At 56.7% G+C, this 14821-nt stretch overlaps 1 protein-coding gene across 1 annotated transcript in view; it reads left to right on the top strand.

The window, feature by feature from the left end:
- Positions 1-14273, top strand: part of EXTL3 (exostosin like glycosyltransferase 3) — a gene marked incomplete at its 5' end in the record, with an annotated part of 33342 nt that extends 19069 nt beyond the window's left edge. The window contains 4 exons of the mRNA XM_084261310.1: positions 6344-6471; positions 9398-9542; positions 10383-10511; positions 11244-14273. Of these exons, the coding sequence (XP_084117436.1) occupies positions 6344-6471; positions 9398-9542; positions 10383-10511; positions 11244-11453 (612 nt within the window). The 3' untranslated portion in view covers positions 11454-14273. The remainder of the gene's footprint in view (positions 1-6343; positions 6472-9397; positions 9543-10382; positions 10512-11243) is intronic.
- Positions 14274-14821: the final 548 nt, after the last annotated feature.

The following is a 14821-nucleotide window of genomic DNA, read 5'->3' as shown; positions in this document are numbered from 1 at the left end:
TGGTCAGTGCAAACCCCATCTGACAGCTACCCTCCCCCCCAAAACACACAGCTTTGAGGCTCCTGCTGGTTTGTGGGACCAGCCAGGCTTGTTGTCTTCCTCATCTGGGTCTCTGGTTGCATTTGGAGAGAAGTAAGTGCCAGTTTGATCCAACACCTCAACTCCAGGAGGAGCGGGGGATGGAGTCAGCTGTGGTGACAAAAAGATGTGATTTATCCTGTTTCTGTGCATGTGAATCCACACTGACACACACACACACACACACACACACACACACACACACACACACTGAGCTCCTCCTAAGGAGTCTTGGAAATAAGCTTCTGACTCAGCTCTTGCTGGGGATGCATAGAGAGAAGGGACCCCAGTGTTTCTGGTAGCCTGCAGGTCCTAAGGGCTCACCTGGGCAACTTCCTTAATCAGAAGATGTCAGAAATTCTCCAAAGTAGGACTTCAAAAATAGGATCATAGAATGTGTAAGGTTGGCAGGGAACTTTTGAGGCCATCTAGTCCCATCCTTCAGTGAGCAGGGACATCTTCACTAGAGCAGGGTGCTCAGAGCCCCACCCAGCCTGACCTTGAATGTCTCCAGGGATGGGGCCTCCACCACCTCTCTGGGCACCCTGTCCCAGTGTCCCACCACCCTCAGAGGGAAGAACTTTTTCAAAACACCCACCCTAAATCTCCCCTTTCCCAGTTTAACCCATCCCCCCTCGTCCCATGGCTCCCTGCCCTGGGGAACAGTTCTTCCCCAGCTTCCTACAGGCACCTCTCAGGGACTGGAAGGGGCTCTAAGGTCCCCTGGAGCCTTCTCTTCTCCAGGCTGAGCCAGCCCAGCTCTCCCAGCCTGGCTTCACAGCAGAGCTGCTCCAGCCCTTGGATCATTTTTGTGGCTTCTCTGGCCCCTCTCCAACAGGTCCATGTCCTCCTTGTGCTGAGGGCTCCAGAGCTGGACCCAGCACTGCAGGTGAGGTCTCCCCAGAGCAGAGCAGAGCAGAGCAGAGGGGTAGAATCCCCTCTCTCATCTGCTGCCCACACTGCTGGGGATGCCAGTTTGGCATTACCCAGCAGGAGCAGAAGTCTTGGCTTCCCATGTGCTTTCTGCAGAAAGGAAAAGCCATCATCAAGGTGGGTGAGAAACATCCTGTGCAGCTTGAAAAGGAAGCTGTGGATGGGGCGAGATGAAGATCAGCAGCTCCCAAGTGGAGTGAGGATGGTGATGGTGACATCTCTAGAGCCAAGTCCAAGCAATCAGACTGGCCATCTGGGAGATGTGTTAGCTCTTTTCTTCATGGAGAGGATTTGAACTCCTCCCTGCTCCATGAAGAAAAGGAGCACAACAGGAGGGTCCTTACTGGGAGCTTTGTCCCAGGTGGGGTCCTGCACACATCCCACCCTGAGCTCCGAGCTCTCCCCTCAAGCTAAGCTGAGTTTTGAAGAGGACTTTGCTCCAGTCCAGCAGATCAGTCCTTGGGACAGCAAAGGATACAACCCCAGAGCTGCTGGCTCAGGTGCTCCCCTGCAGAGCAGGAGACTTGCTGCTCTGAAGCTTATTAATACACATGCAGAGCTGGTGCCAAGACAAGGGATTGACAGTGTTGTAAATCTGTGTCCTCCCCAGAGGACTCAGCTGGCAGGAGCACTCAGCTTTTCCCTGTGAAGTGTAGATTGAGGTCAGCTCTTCAGGCAGATGCATTTGGCTCCTGCATCTTCAGTGTCATAATTCTCAACTGCCTGGTGAAAGGGAGCTTGTCCTGGCTCCACTCCTGCTCTGCCCATGGTGCTGTTTATCCCCAGCCCATTTGGGTTGAATCAGAACAGATTTGGGTGTGATGGCAACAGATCCTTTTCCCAAGAGCTCATTCTTTGTCTTCCCAAATTATCCAGCCCTTCTGAGAGCATCCTTCTGGTTGGTGTCTTTGGTCAGTCTTTTTTACCTGATGAAGACCTGAGGTGAGCAATGAGGTTCCTCATTTCTTGCAGACTTTGCTCTCTGCCCAGAAATCAATCCAATTCACCAGGTTGAACTGTCAGAACTTCTCCAAGGGCATAGACATCCTTCATGGTTTCACCATCAAATTATATGTGACACTTAATTTAAAGCTTGAGCATAAAGCCTCACTACCAAGGAGGGGAAGATTGCTGGGAAATAGGGATTTTTCCTGCATTTTTATTTATATATATATAAGAACATACTGTAAAGTCTTGGTTAGGGGTGTTGATGCTGGGCAGACTCTGGATTTATGCCCAATTTTAGTCCTGTCTAACCTTGTAAAGCTCTGTGGACATAGTATTTGACACTGTCCACTACAACATCCTTGTCTCTGAAATGGAGAGACATGGATGTGACACATGGACCCCTTGGGGGATAAGGAACTGGCTGGATGGTCACACTCAAAGGGTTGTGGTCACCAGCTCAATGTCCACATGGAGGTCTGTGATGAGTGGTGCTCCTCAGGGGTCAGAACTGGGACTGGCACTGGTCAACATCTTTGTTGGTGACATGGACAGTGGGATTGAGGGCACCCTCAGCAAGTTTGCAATGACTCCAGGCTGTGTGGTGAAGATGCTGGAGGGAAGGGGTGGCATCCAGAGGGACCTGGACAGGCTGGAGAGATGGGCCCATGGGAACTGCTTGAAACTCAGCAAGGCCAAGGGCAATGTCCTGCATGTGGGTCAGGGCAGTCCCAGCTCAGCTCCAGGCTGGGGGGAGAATGGATGGAGAGCAGCCCTGAGGAGAAGGACTTGGGGTGCTGATCAATGACAAGCTCAACGTGAGCTGGCAGCGTGTCAGTGTGTGCTGGCAGCTCAGAAGGTCAACTGTGTCCTGGGCTGGGGGGAATTCTGCCCCTCTGCTCTGCTCTGGGGAGACCCCACCTGCAGTGCTGTGTCCTGCTTGGGGGTCCCCAGGACAGGGAAGGCACAGAGCTGGTGGAGCGAGGCCAGAGGAGACCACGGAGATGATCGGTGGCTGGAGCACCTCTGCTATGAAGCCAGGCTGAGAGAGCTGGGCTGGTTCAACCTGGAGAAGAGAAGGCTCTGGGGAGACCTAAATACCACCTACCAATCCTTCAAGGGGTCCTACAGGAATTGGGAGAGGGACTGGTCACCAGGGAGAGCAGGGACAGGCCAAGGGGCGATGGCTTCAAGCTGGCAGAGGGCAGGGGTAGGTTAGATGTGAGGAAGGAATTCTGTACTCTGAGGGTGGGGAGGCCCTGGCACAGGGTGCCCAGAGAGGCTGTGGAAGCCCCATCCCTGGAGGTGTTCAAGGCCAGGTTGGATGGGGCTTTGGTCAGGCTGGTCTAGTGAGGGTGTCCCTGCCCATGGCAGGGGGTGGGAACTGGATGGGGTTTGAGGTCCCTTCCAACCCAAAACACTCTGTGATTCTATGAACAACGTTAGGAGCCAATGGGCTTGCATGGAGTCGTGGGGTTTTGTGCTCCTTGAGTTCAGAAACCCCAAACAGACCCCACATCATGGAACTGAATCACCTTGAATTGATTTGCTGAACAAAGCAGAAACTTCTGACTTGGTGTCTTGGGAGCTCAGAGGCATTTCAGACCTTGTAGTTTGTCTCTGAAGTTTACAAACTGTGTAGGAAGCCCAGGACTGTGAGCTGGGGGGTGTTTAGCTGATGACAAAGTATGTTGTTTCATTTCAAATTTCCCAAGGAGAAGACCAAAATAGGCAAAATACAGCCAGCCAGAAATCCCCAGGGTAGTTTGGAGCCTGGAGAAGCTGGGTTTTCTTTGCTGGTGCTACCACAGACCCTCTGCTCAGTGTTTGGAACCTTAACATTTGCTTTAAGACCAGATGGCTGATTTTTGTGTCCTCCTCACTGTATTAATCCCCTTGGGTAAGGGCAACTCCCAACTGTCCTTTCTGTTGGAGCTCATGGCTTCAGCATAGCTGAGGGAACATCTTGTGTTGGGTTTTGACAGGACTTGAGCCTGTTGAGAAACATGGTGGTGGCAAAATTAGTCATTGAAGTGATGGAAGGGCAGAGGAACAGCCCAGAGTGAGGGACTGAGACCTCAATCTGCTTGAAAAAGAATGGAGAGAGGGTTTGGTTATGGCATCTGTGTAGTTTTCTGGGGTGGATGAGACCCCCCCCCCCAAGGAGCAGCAGCTGGGGACTGGAGGTAGGTAATTCATCAGTAGTGAGATGTTGTTAGTATTTGAGAGAACATCTCAGGGGAAGGGTGGATTCCCCCACTCTTGATGTCTTCACATGGAGACAAGATGCCTTTCCAGCAGAGACACTTCTGCTGGTGTCAGCTCAGGTGTGAGATGAGGTCCTTGTGGCCTGGATCATGCAGAAGGTTAATGTAGGTGGCTTTGAAGTCCTTTTTGGTTTAGCTGGGTGCTGTCAGCCCCACCAGCCATTGGCCACTCGTTCCACAGAAAGCATTTAGAGTCCAACTGGTGCCATGAAGTTTGAGCTCTTGGCTTTGTAATTTGGGCTGAGCTGTTTCACAGCTGCTTTCTGGTGCCGTGGGATGTGTCTCCCAGGAGGTGGCTGCATCAGGTCTACCCATCCACCACAGAAGGAGGTCCCACCAGATTGAACTCCTGTGGCCTGTAAACCCCTGAGTTTGGCAACATACCATGTCTCTTGTCTGTAGGTGCAGATCCATGGTGACTATAATATCTACTAGATCCGTGGTCACCACGCGTGGTGGAGGGAGGTTAATTAGCTGTTGCTGGAAGAGGGCTCTGAGATACCCCTGGCTGAGGACACCATGAGGTGTCACTCAGCTGTGTTTTTTAAGTGTGTGATGAAGTGTCCTGGTTCTGCCTAGGCCAGAGTTCACCTCCCCAAGCAGCCAGCACAGGTGAGCTGAGGCAGCCTGGGCTGTTTTCCACACCACCTGGCACCACTTCCCCATAAAAGGGGCTGCTTGGGGAAGGGCAGGAGCTTGTTGACCCCAGGACAGTCTGAGTGTGGCTGGGACAGTGGGTCAGTCAGTCAGTAGGTCAGCCTGTCTGTCTGTCCTTGTCATTGGGCAGCACTCTAGTCATTGGGTCAGTAAGTTACTCTGTGGTAGCACTGGGTGTAACTGGCCATTATTGTTCTATGTTCAGAGTGATATTTGTCAGTGAACTGTCCTTATCCCACCCCATGGAGGCTCTGTCTGTCTGTCTGTCTCTCCTGTGGGGGTGAATTGAGTAGTGTGTGTGGTGCTCAGCCACTGTCTGGGGCTGAACCACCACAGTCCTTTTTGGCACCCAGCGTGGGGCTGGAGGAGTTGGAGCTAAGGAGAGGATGAGGGAATGGGCAGAGCAGCCTGAACAGAGCTGGGTGCTGTCACATGTGGGACAAGGCTACTGGCATAATGAGAATGGATCCTGTTGATGCCACGATGTGCTGGGTGATGACCTGGAAAAGGGCTGGAGCTGGGGGACTAAAGGCTCTTGCTTAGAAAGGTGAAATGCCTGTGTCCCACTGGAGCAGTTCAGCCACCCCCACCAAGATCTGGGCCCTGGGTGATGTTCTCAGGCTTGTCATTGTGTGGGTTTGCCAAAGAGCTCTTCCAGTCTGACAAGCAGCTCTGGGTGGGGGCCAGCTGCCCCATCCAGAGCTGTGTCCCCTCTTTCTGAGCCAGCAAGCCTGGCTCTCCTGGTGCAGCTGCAAAACCCCTTGTGTTTGCTAAAGCCAGTTACAGATCCAGCCTGGGCATGGAGGGGAAGGTTTAAATTTGCCTTGCTGGCTATTTGGGGACCACTCTTGGAGTCTCCTTCTCCGGAGATACTCAAGATGGGTAGATGAGGTGCTGAGAGATCTGGGTCAGCACAGGACAGGGACGGTTGGACTTGATGAGCTTAAAGGGCTTTTCCAGCCTTGGGGTTCTGTGAGAGCATTGGGATGGAGGCCTTGCACCCCAGCAGCATCCAGGGCAGAGAGCATGGACCATTGTGGCAGCAATTCTGTTCAGAGCAGCAACTGGTGAGTGGTTTCCTCAGCAGCTGAAGGAGAGACCAGCTGCAGCTGCCGTTCCCTTCTCCTCACTGCTGCAGAGCACGCCCTCCATGAGAGGACCGGCGGCCACAAGCACAACCAGTACCTGGTGTGGTGGGCACTGGGGTCACCGTTGGTGATCCAGTGAGAGGGGCAGGTGAAAGGGCTGGATACTGGACCTGGTGCTGCAGTGACCTGGTGCTGCAGTGAGCTGGTGGTGCTGCAGTGACCCCGATGCCTTTCGTCCCCGGTGGGGTGGCTGCGAAGCGATGCTGAAGCGCAGTCCCGCAACGGAGCGCCGCCGCCGGAGCGCGCGGCCCCACGCCCCAAATCTCTTCTCCACCCACCCCCCTCCACCGTAACCAGGGTGTGTTCACCTCCTAGGTTGTCCGCACGGAGAAGAACAGCCTGAACAACCGGTTCCTGCCGTGGGATGAGATCGAGACGGAGGCCATCCTGTCCATCGACGACGACGCTCACCTGCGCCACGACGAGATCATGTTTGGCTTCCGGTGAGTGGCTTCCACACACACGTAATCTCTGAGCCCAAAGTGAGTTCTTCCACTTCCCAGGGTCTGCTCAGATGCAGCTGAGACCAGAATTAGGACCAGCCCAGCCCTTCCCGTGGCTTTCCAGGAGGAGCAATGCGCAGCAGTGAGCTGCTGAGTCAGTGCAGGCTCATTGCAGGTTGTCCAGGCAACCCCGATTCTCACGTGTCTTAACCTCAACTCTTCAGCTTCTGCTGCTCTGATAATGTTTTTGGGGGGGTTGTGGAGGTGCCTGGCTTCCTCAGGAGGGATGAAACCAGAAAAACAACTCCAGGAGACTGTTGTGCTTCATCCTTCATCTGCCATTGGCAGGGCCAGGCTGTTGGCAGCTGTGGTGGGATGTGATGCTCCCGTGCTTGTGGTGGGCTGCCATCCTGTTTGCTCTTTTCCCTGCAAAGCATGGGAAAGACAGATGTCACACAGAAAAAGCTGGATGCTCTCATTCCCACCCCCTTTCTCCTCCAACATCTCTGTTTTCTCTTGGCTTTGCCCTGGCAAAGAGCTTCCCGATGACGTGGCCGAGGGAGAAAGTGGTTCCATGGGCTCCTGCTGTGGGAGGGTTCTGTGGGCTGCTCCTGCAGCTCCTACAGCTGAACCTCACTGACTGACTGCCAGAAAGGTGTTGGGGAGTGAGGGTGGCACGAGGAGCTGGAGCTCATTTGGCTGAGGCTCATCAGCTCACCAGGCCAGGTCTGGGGGCTGCGATCGCTAAGCCGAGAGCAGGCGGCAGCTGGTTGTGGGGTGGGAGATGGGGACTGGCTCTCTGCTTCACTGGAACGTGTTGGTTCATGTTTGGAAGAAGATTCAGAGGCACAAAATGCCTGGAGAGACAAGGAGATCTTGCTGAAAGATGAGAAACAAGGTGTTGAAGTGATTGAAACAGGGTAGTAGGCGTCAGGACTCCTGGCTCCTCTTCCATGGCCTGTTCTGTGCTGTTTTCTCCCCCTCTTTGGTCTCTTTATTTCCACAGCACCTGGCTGAGGCTTCAACAGTTTTAGCCCTGGTGAGCATCAAATTAAAAGGAGAAGCACTGTGTGTTGTTCTCACATCCCTGCTTACAAACACCTGGGTCCTACAAAGCCCCCATGTGCCACCATGTTCAGCCAGGGGAGAGGTGATTGAGTGAACCTCTGCCTGTAACCACTGCACCCTGGTGTAGAACTTTGCTTTGGGCTGTAATTCTTGGGGCCAAGAAACTCTTCTTGGCCTGTTCAATGGCTTTATTACCTGGGTGAGGGGAGCTGATGTTCCCTCAGTAGGTTTGGGACCGACACTGAGCTGGGAGGACGTGTGGATCTGCCTGAGGGTGGGGAGGCTCTTCAGAGGGACCTGGCCAGGCTGGAGCCATGGGCTGAGCCCAAGAGGCTGAGGTTCAACCAGGCCAAGGGCAGAGTCCTGCCCATGGGACACCTCGACCCCCAGCAGCGCTACAGGCTGGGGCAGAGCGGCTGGAGAGCTGCTGGGGAGAAGGACCTGGGGGTGTGGGGGGACTGGGACTGCCCAGGAGCCAGCAGTGTGCCCGGGGGGCCAGGAAGGCCAAGGGCATCCTGGCTTGTGTCAGAGCCAGCGTGGCCACAGGGCCAGGGCAGGGATTGTGCCCCTGGGCTGGGCACTGGGGAGGCTGCAGCTCCAGTGCTGGGTCCAGTTCTGGGCTCCTCAGCATCAGAAGGACAGGGAGGTCCTGGAGCGAGTGCAGAGAAGGGCAACCAGGCTGGGGAAGGGGCTGGAGGGCAAATCCCTGAGGAGCAGCTGAGGGAGCTGGGGGTGTTGAGCCTGGAGAAGAGGAGGCTGAGGGGAGCCCTTCTCCCCACCTCCCCTGCCCTGCCAGGAGGGTGCAGAGAGGTGGGCGATGGTCTCTGCAGCCAGGGGCCAGGAGCTGGGCCAAGGGGCAATGGGCTCAAGCTGCCCCAGGGCAGGGTCAGCTCAGCTGGGAGGGCAAAGTTCTTCCCTGGCAGAGTTGTGGGGCTGTGGCACAGGCTGCCCAGGGAGGGGGCTGAGTCCCCAGCCCTGGGGGTGTTTAACAGGGGGGAAATGAGTTGCTGAGAGATCTGGGTCAGCACAGGACAGGGATGGTTGGACTCCAGGAATTTAAAGGGCTTTTCCACCCTTAGGATTCTGTGATTCTTGCTCTGGTTGCTTCTCAGGAGTGAGCTGGAGGTGGGTGCCCAGAGCAAACCTTTTGAGGAGCACACCCAAGACCCGATTCTCCAGAGAAGTCCTTATTTTTGTGGCTGAGCTGGGAAAGGAAAGATTGGGAGTGCTGTTAGGAACTGAGAAGGGGGAGCAGTGAGAAGGGGGAGCAGTGAGATGGGGTGAGTGCTTTTGACTCCAGCTTTCCAAAACAATCCCAGTGGACTGACAGCAGCCGCAGCCAGCGAGTGCTTGTGGGGAGGGTGGTGCCAGGGAAGCTGCTGGCAGTGTTAATTATTCAGGTTTCATTACCAGGTTGTACAGGAGGTTCATTAACTTGTGTAGAGGCTGTAACAATAATCCCAGCTTTGCCCCTGGCTGTGCTAGAAGTGGAAGGAAAGCTCAGGGCTCTTGGAAACTCAGCCCCATCAGCAGCTTGTGCCTGCCCTGCAGCCATCGCTTCTGCAGCTCTCCAGGGGGCAACTTGCATGCAACAGGGAAAAAGGAACAAAAATGCCACTTTTTGCCCTAATTTGTGCCTGTGAAGGAGGGAAAAATCCTTCTGTTTCCAACAGGCTCCCACCCAGGGCTTGTTTCTTGCCATGCAGGGTGCCTGGGTGTCGCGGCGTTGCCCCAGCCGAGAGCTGGGCTCCGTGCACCACGTCCTCCTGTGCGTGGTGGCTCTCAGCCAGAGCTGTGCCCATCTCTCTCTGGACTCCCCCAGATCTGTGTGTCTCACCCAAAGGCTTTGTGTCCCCAGGGTCTGGAGAGAAGCAAGGGACCGCATCGTTGGCTTCCCGGGGCGCTACCACGCGTGGGACATCCCCCATCAGTCCTGGCTCTACAACTCCAACTACTCCTGCGAGCTCTCCATGGTGCTCACTGGTGCTGCCTTCTTCCATAAGGTGAGGAGCCCCTGAGCTTCCCCTTCTCCCAGTAACCAGAGGCTGGATGGTTCTAGGGCGTTGAGGTTAGGTTTTGAAGAGCACATTGTGGAGCTCACTGCTCCTTTTCCCTTGCTCCATCCAAGGTGAAACACAGCCAGGGACCAGTCCATGTCCTGGTGACCCATCTCCTTGAGGAACACCTGATGTTTGTGCTGTGAAATGCTGGTGGATGGAGCATGGGGCCAACTGAGCATGTTTCAGTGGTGGCTCTTGGTCATGGGGTGGGTGATATGGGCCATGGGATTGCCTGCCCCACATCTTTACTGTAGCATCGTTATCCTTATGGAGCGTTGCTGGGTTGTCAAAGCTTCCTGCAGCTGTGTGGTGGCAGGGGCTGGAGGTTGGTGGTGGAAGGGAGCAGTGCAGAAGGTGGTTCCAAGATGTGCATCCCTGCATGGCTGAGATGGCAGGGAAGCCTTGAGAAAAGGGGGGGATGTTTTCCCAAGGGGACTGTCCTGCCCTGTCACATCACACTGGGAAGGTTATTTGTTCCCATGCTGAGTGCAGCCTCAGAGGCAGTGAGATCTGAGGGAGCTGGAAGCATTGCTCCTCAATTCTGGTGGCTACAGGAGCCTCAGGACTTGTTCAGGGTGGTGGCTGTGGGGTGGGTTTGCTGCTGCTTTGCCTGCAGGTTGGGGCAGGATTGACTCCAGTAAGTGGCTTCCTTGAACTCTGGGCTCAGGAGTGGTCTGGATACTCCCCTGTGGAGCCGTGACAGCTCCAGGTCTGGTGCAGGTGGCACCAGCAATGGGTTGGGCTGCTTGGGGCCCACCTTGAGCAACTCTTCTTCCTTTCCAGTACTACGCCTACCTGTACTCCTACGTGATGCCACAAGCCATCCGGGACATGGTGGATGAGTACATCAACTGCGAGGACATCGCCATGAACTTCCTGGTCTCTCACCTCACAAGGAAGCCTCCCATAAAGGTTTGTACTGGGCTCTGTGAAGCCTCCCATAAAGGTTTGTACTGGGCTCTGTGTTTCTGGGGCAGCACTGGTTTGGTCAGCGTCTTTGCAAGGCAGGTGGTATGTCAGGGTCTGCCAGGGTGTCATGGGCAGGGTGTTTCCCCCCCAGCCAGGGTGTTGAGAGCAGGGTGTTTCCCCCAGGAAGGGTGTCCCCCCCAACAGTGCCATGGGCAGGGTGTCCCCCCCAAGGCAGGGTGTCCCCCCCCAGCCCGGGTGTTGTGGGCAGGGTGTTGTCCCCCCCCGACCAGGGTGTCGTGGGCAGGGTGTTGTCCCCCCCCAGCCATGGTGCCGTGAGCAGGGAGTCCCCCCAGCAGTGCCACGGGCAGGGTGTGTGTGTGTGTGTCCCCGACCCAGCCTGGGTGCCGTGGGCAGGGTGTGTGTCCCCCCCGCCCCCAGCCAGGGTGCCCTGGGCAGGGTGTTTCCCCCCCCCAGCCCGGGTGCCTTGGGCAGGGTGTTCCCCCCCCAGCCCGGGTGCTGTGGGCAGGCTCTTCCCCCCAGCCAGGGTGCCGTGGGCAGGGTGTTTCCCGCCCCCCCAGCCCGGGTGCCGTGGGCAGGGTGTTTCCCGCCCCCCCAGCCCGGGTGCTGTGGGCAGGGTGTCCCCCCCCCAGCCCGGGTGCTGTGGGCAGGCTCTTCCCCCCAGCCAGGGTGCTGTGGGCAGGGTGTCCCTGCCCATCTCTGACCCTCTGGTTGCAGGTGACCTCCCGCTGGACTTTCCGCTGCCCCGGGTGCCCCCAGGCTCTTTCCCACGACGACTCTCACTTCCACGAGCGACACAAGTGCATCAACTTCTTCGTGAGGGTGTACGGGTACATGCCCCTGCTCTACACCCAGTTCCGCGTGGACTCCGTGCTCTTCAAGACCCGCCTGCCCCACGACAAGACCAAGTGCTTCAAGTTCATCTAGAAGTGGGGGGCAGCCAGGACCCCTCAGCCCCCCCATGACCTTCAAGCGGCGGCGGGTGAGGGCAGAGGGTGTGGCTGTTGGTGGGGCTGTGAGCTCCCAGCACCCTTTCCCGCCTGCTCCAGCCTCCCAGCTGGGGAGAGACCGGGGATCTCCTGGCTTCAGCCAGCAGGGTGGGTTCCTCCTCCCTTCCCGCTCTCCCCGCCGAGCGACGGGGACCAGGATCTCCGGGCTGAGGATCGTGCCCTGAGGAAGGGCAGGCTGGCTGTCGGCCCTGCCCCTTCGCCAGCCAAGGGCAACCATTCTTTTTAATGATAATTATTGTTATTTAAAATGAAAGTGGTTTAGATTTGCCTCCTGAGGCTTTTTTTTTGGGAGGAGGGGGGGCTTTTTTTTTTTTTTAAACCTTTTTGTTTCCTTTCTCCCTCCACCACCCCCTTTTATCCCCTCTGGACCTCTCTGCCTGCTCAGGGGGGGCTGTCATGCAGCCAGGCTGGAGGTGTTCCATCACAGAGGGGTGATTCCCAGCATTGGGGCAGCTCCACTCACCACTGCTGTCCTTGTCCTTTCTCCTGCAGCCTTCCTCCTCCTCCTCCCCCCCTCCCACACACCACAGCCTGACTCATCTTGCCCTGAGGACTTCCAGGTGTCATCATCTGGTGACGAGGTCTTTGCTTGGAGGGTCCTTCCCTGGGTCCCAGCACCATGCTGGGTCCTGTGCCTCAGCCACAGGGAAGTTTGGTTGCCCTGGTCTGGTTCTTGATGCCCTTTCCCATGTGGCATGTTGCAGATGTGGCTCCACCCATGAAGACAGGGAGCGTGTCCGGGCTTTGGGGTCCATGTGCAGCACAGCAGGGGCTGGCAGTGCCCCAGGCTCGTGCCTGTGGGCCAGCAGCCTCAGCCTGTGGTTTTCTACAGCCGCTGCGGTGCCAGAAGGCAGCTGGGGAGAGTCTCTGAGCGCGGCCGGGGCTTCTTGGAAGCGCTTCAGGACATTTCCTCCTGCCTTTCAGGGTCTTGTTTGCTGGCCCTGGGCAGCTGCTCCAGCAGCACCCTGAGACTGGCTCCCCAAGCCTTCCCTGGTTAAATAAACCCTGTCCCAAAAGCAGCCCAGCGCGGATGGGGTCTGCCGAGAGGCGGCTCCTCATGGTGCCAGGTCCCTGTGGTGCAGGAGTTCAGCTTTTGGTGCAGTGGGAGTCAGGGTGGCTCCTGAGATCGTTTGGTGGGGCAAAGGAAGATGACATTCACCCTTAATCCATGTGCAGCCAAACAGAAGCGAAGCACCAGCCTGGGGTGTGCCAGACCGGGGCTGTGCCGGCAGCCGGAGTCCCCGCTCTGCCCCATCCCGGCGTGAAACCTGCTGCCACTGGGTTTACCTGTGGCCCTCAGCAGAAAGCCTTAACCCCCACCCTGTCTGTGCTCACCCCCTGGCTTTGGGCTGCGTTCAGAGGTTCATCCCACCCCGAGCTTTATCTGTCATGTAACTGGGAGGCGCTGCTGGGATCGTGCTCATGGGGCTGTTCTCTGAGCTGGTTTCTCTCCCACCATGTGATCACCCAACTTCTGCACTCGACTGGCTCTCTGCTTCAATCCCAAGCTGTAACAAGCAGGAAGGATGTAGGTTGCCATCCCTTGAGTGATGTTATCCTGCCCCATGCATCCCAGTGTTTCAGGGTAGATGTCCCTGCCATTCCTGGCCTGACTTCCACTGAGGCAGGATGCAGCTCAGCACCCCAGCACCCCACAGCAGAAGGATGGTACCACCTGGTTGTCTCTCAGGTGTCTCCCAGGAGAGGAGCAGGGGTGGTCCCTGAGCGCTCCTAAGGCGAGTGCTGTCTGCACTCCTCTCCTGCAGCCTGCACCATGTTTTGGGCTGTTCAGTGGCCTCTCCAGCCACATCTCAGCCAAGTTTTCTTCACCGGCACTTGTTCCTAGGGAAGGGGAAGGGATGTGCAGCCCATCCCCAGCAGAGCTGATGGCTCCTGCCTTCACCAGCACAACAGACCGCAGCGAAATACAGCTCAAGGTACCCCTTCCTTTCTGTGTGGTTGTTTCCCTTCCACTCTGTTTACCATCAGGTGCTCAAAGCAGAGCACACGAAGGCTTGAGGCTCTCCAGAATCCAGTTGGAGACTCCTGTGGGGCTCTAGCACCCCTGGAAGGCCACTGTCTGTCCCTGCTCACACTGGAAACATGGCACTCAGCAGCAGCTTCGGCATCCCCAAGAAGCCTGACACTCCTCTGCCACTGGCTTGAATCCTCCCCTCGTTACTAGGAGCTTCGTTAGCAGCGATGGAGTTGCTCATGTACAGCCAAAGGTGGCGGCAGCAGCTCTGCCTTTCCCACCCCTCCATAAGGATGGATGCAGGTGCAGGGTGCACCTCAAATATGGAGACACACTTCTTGGCAAGCAGTGTTCCTAAATCCCAAAGGAAATGCTGGGACTCTGGTGAGAGATGGGAATATGGGGAGCTTGGAAAACGTGTCCGTGACGGGAAGCAGCGGCGTTGGTGTCACAGGGGCGTGGGGTTGGCTGAGCCTCGTTGCCTGGCTGCAGTCGAAGCCGTCAGCAAGCCCAAGCTTGGGGGTTTCTTGGTGCAGTTCAGTCCAAGGCCAGTGGAGATGTGGAGAGCAGTGGTGGAAATCGAGCTTGTTCTTCACCCCAGGCTCTTGGCACGCTCACCTCTTGCCTAAGGGTTGGTTTTTGGGGGATCCCTGGAGCTGGGGGTTGGCTTGGAGCATTGTGGTGGAGCAGGGAGAGGCCGTGCCGTGGGATCGCTGGGTGAGGGGATCGTTACGTGGGTCATGGGATGGTTTCACCTTGCTGAGACCCCCCCTGAGGGGAGAGATTTGGGGGTGAAGGGGTAAACAGGTGCTGTGAGTTGCTGACAGCGCTGGCTTGGGGTGGGGGGGTTGTGCTGGGAGGGATTGGGGGCCATGAGGAAACTAAATACCAGCAAGAGCATCTCCTTCCCTGCTCCCAGGGCTGGTCTGTCCCTCCCGGTCCTCTGCTGCTGTGACTTTCCCAAACCTGCCCAAACAGACATCAAAATCCCTCTGGATAGAGACCCCCAGCTCACACTCTGACATCCTGCTCCTGTGCCATGCTGGGCTCCGACCTGTCCTTGGGCTCCCCTCATCCTCTGGGAAGGAGAGGGGTGTTTCTGGAGAGCATTCCAGCCTGTACCACCATCCCACACCCCCTCCTTGGCTACCTGTTGCTCTCCCATGATTTCCAGGGGGTCCCAGGGGAACTCTGAAGCTCAGGTTCGGTTGTGCCACTCGCTCCAGCACAGAACAGCCAGGGCCACACTGTCTCTGCCCCCCTCAGCCCTGAGGAGACGGGGAAGGTCTCCAGGCAGCTGCTCCTCTCCC

The sequence above is a fragment of the Gallinula chloropus genome (assembly GCF_964237585.1).
Source record: "Gallinula chloropus genome assembly, chromosome: 3".
Classification (NCBI taxonomy): domain Eukaryota; kingdom Metazoa; phylum Chordata; class Aves; order Gruiformes; family Rallidae; genus Gallinula; species Gallinula chloropus.
This window is presented reverse-complemented; position numbering and strand designations above follow the sequence as displayed.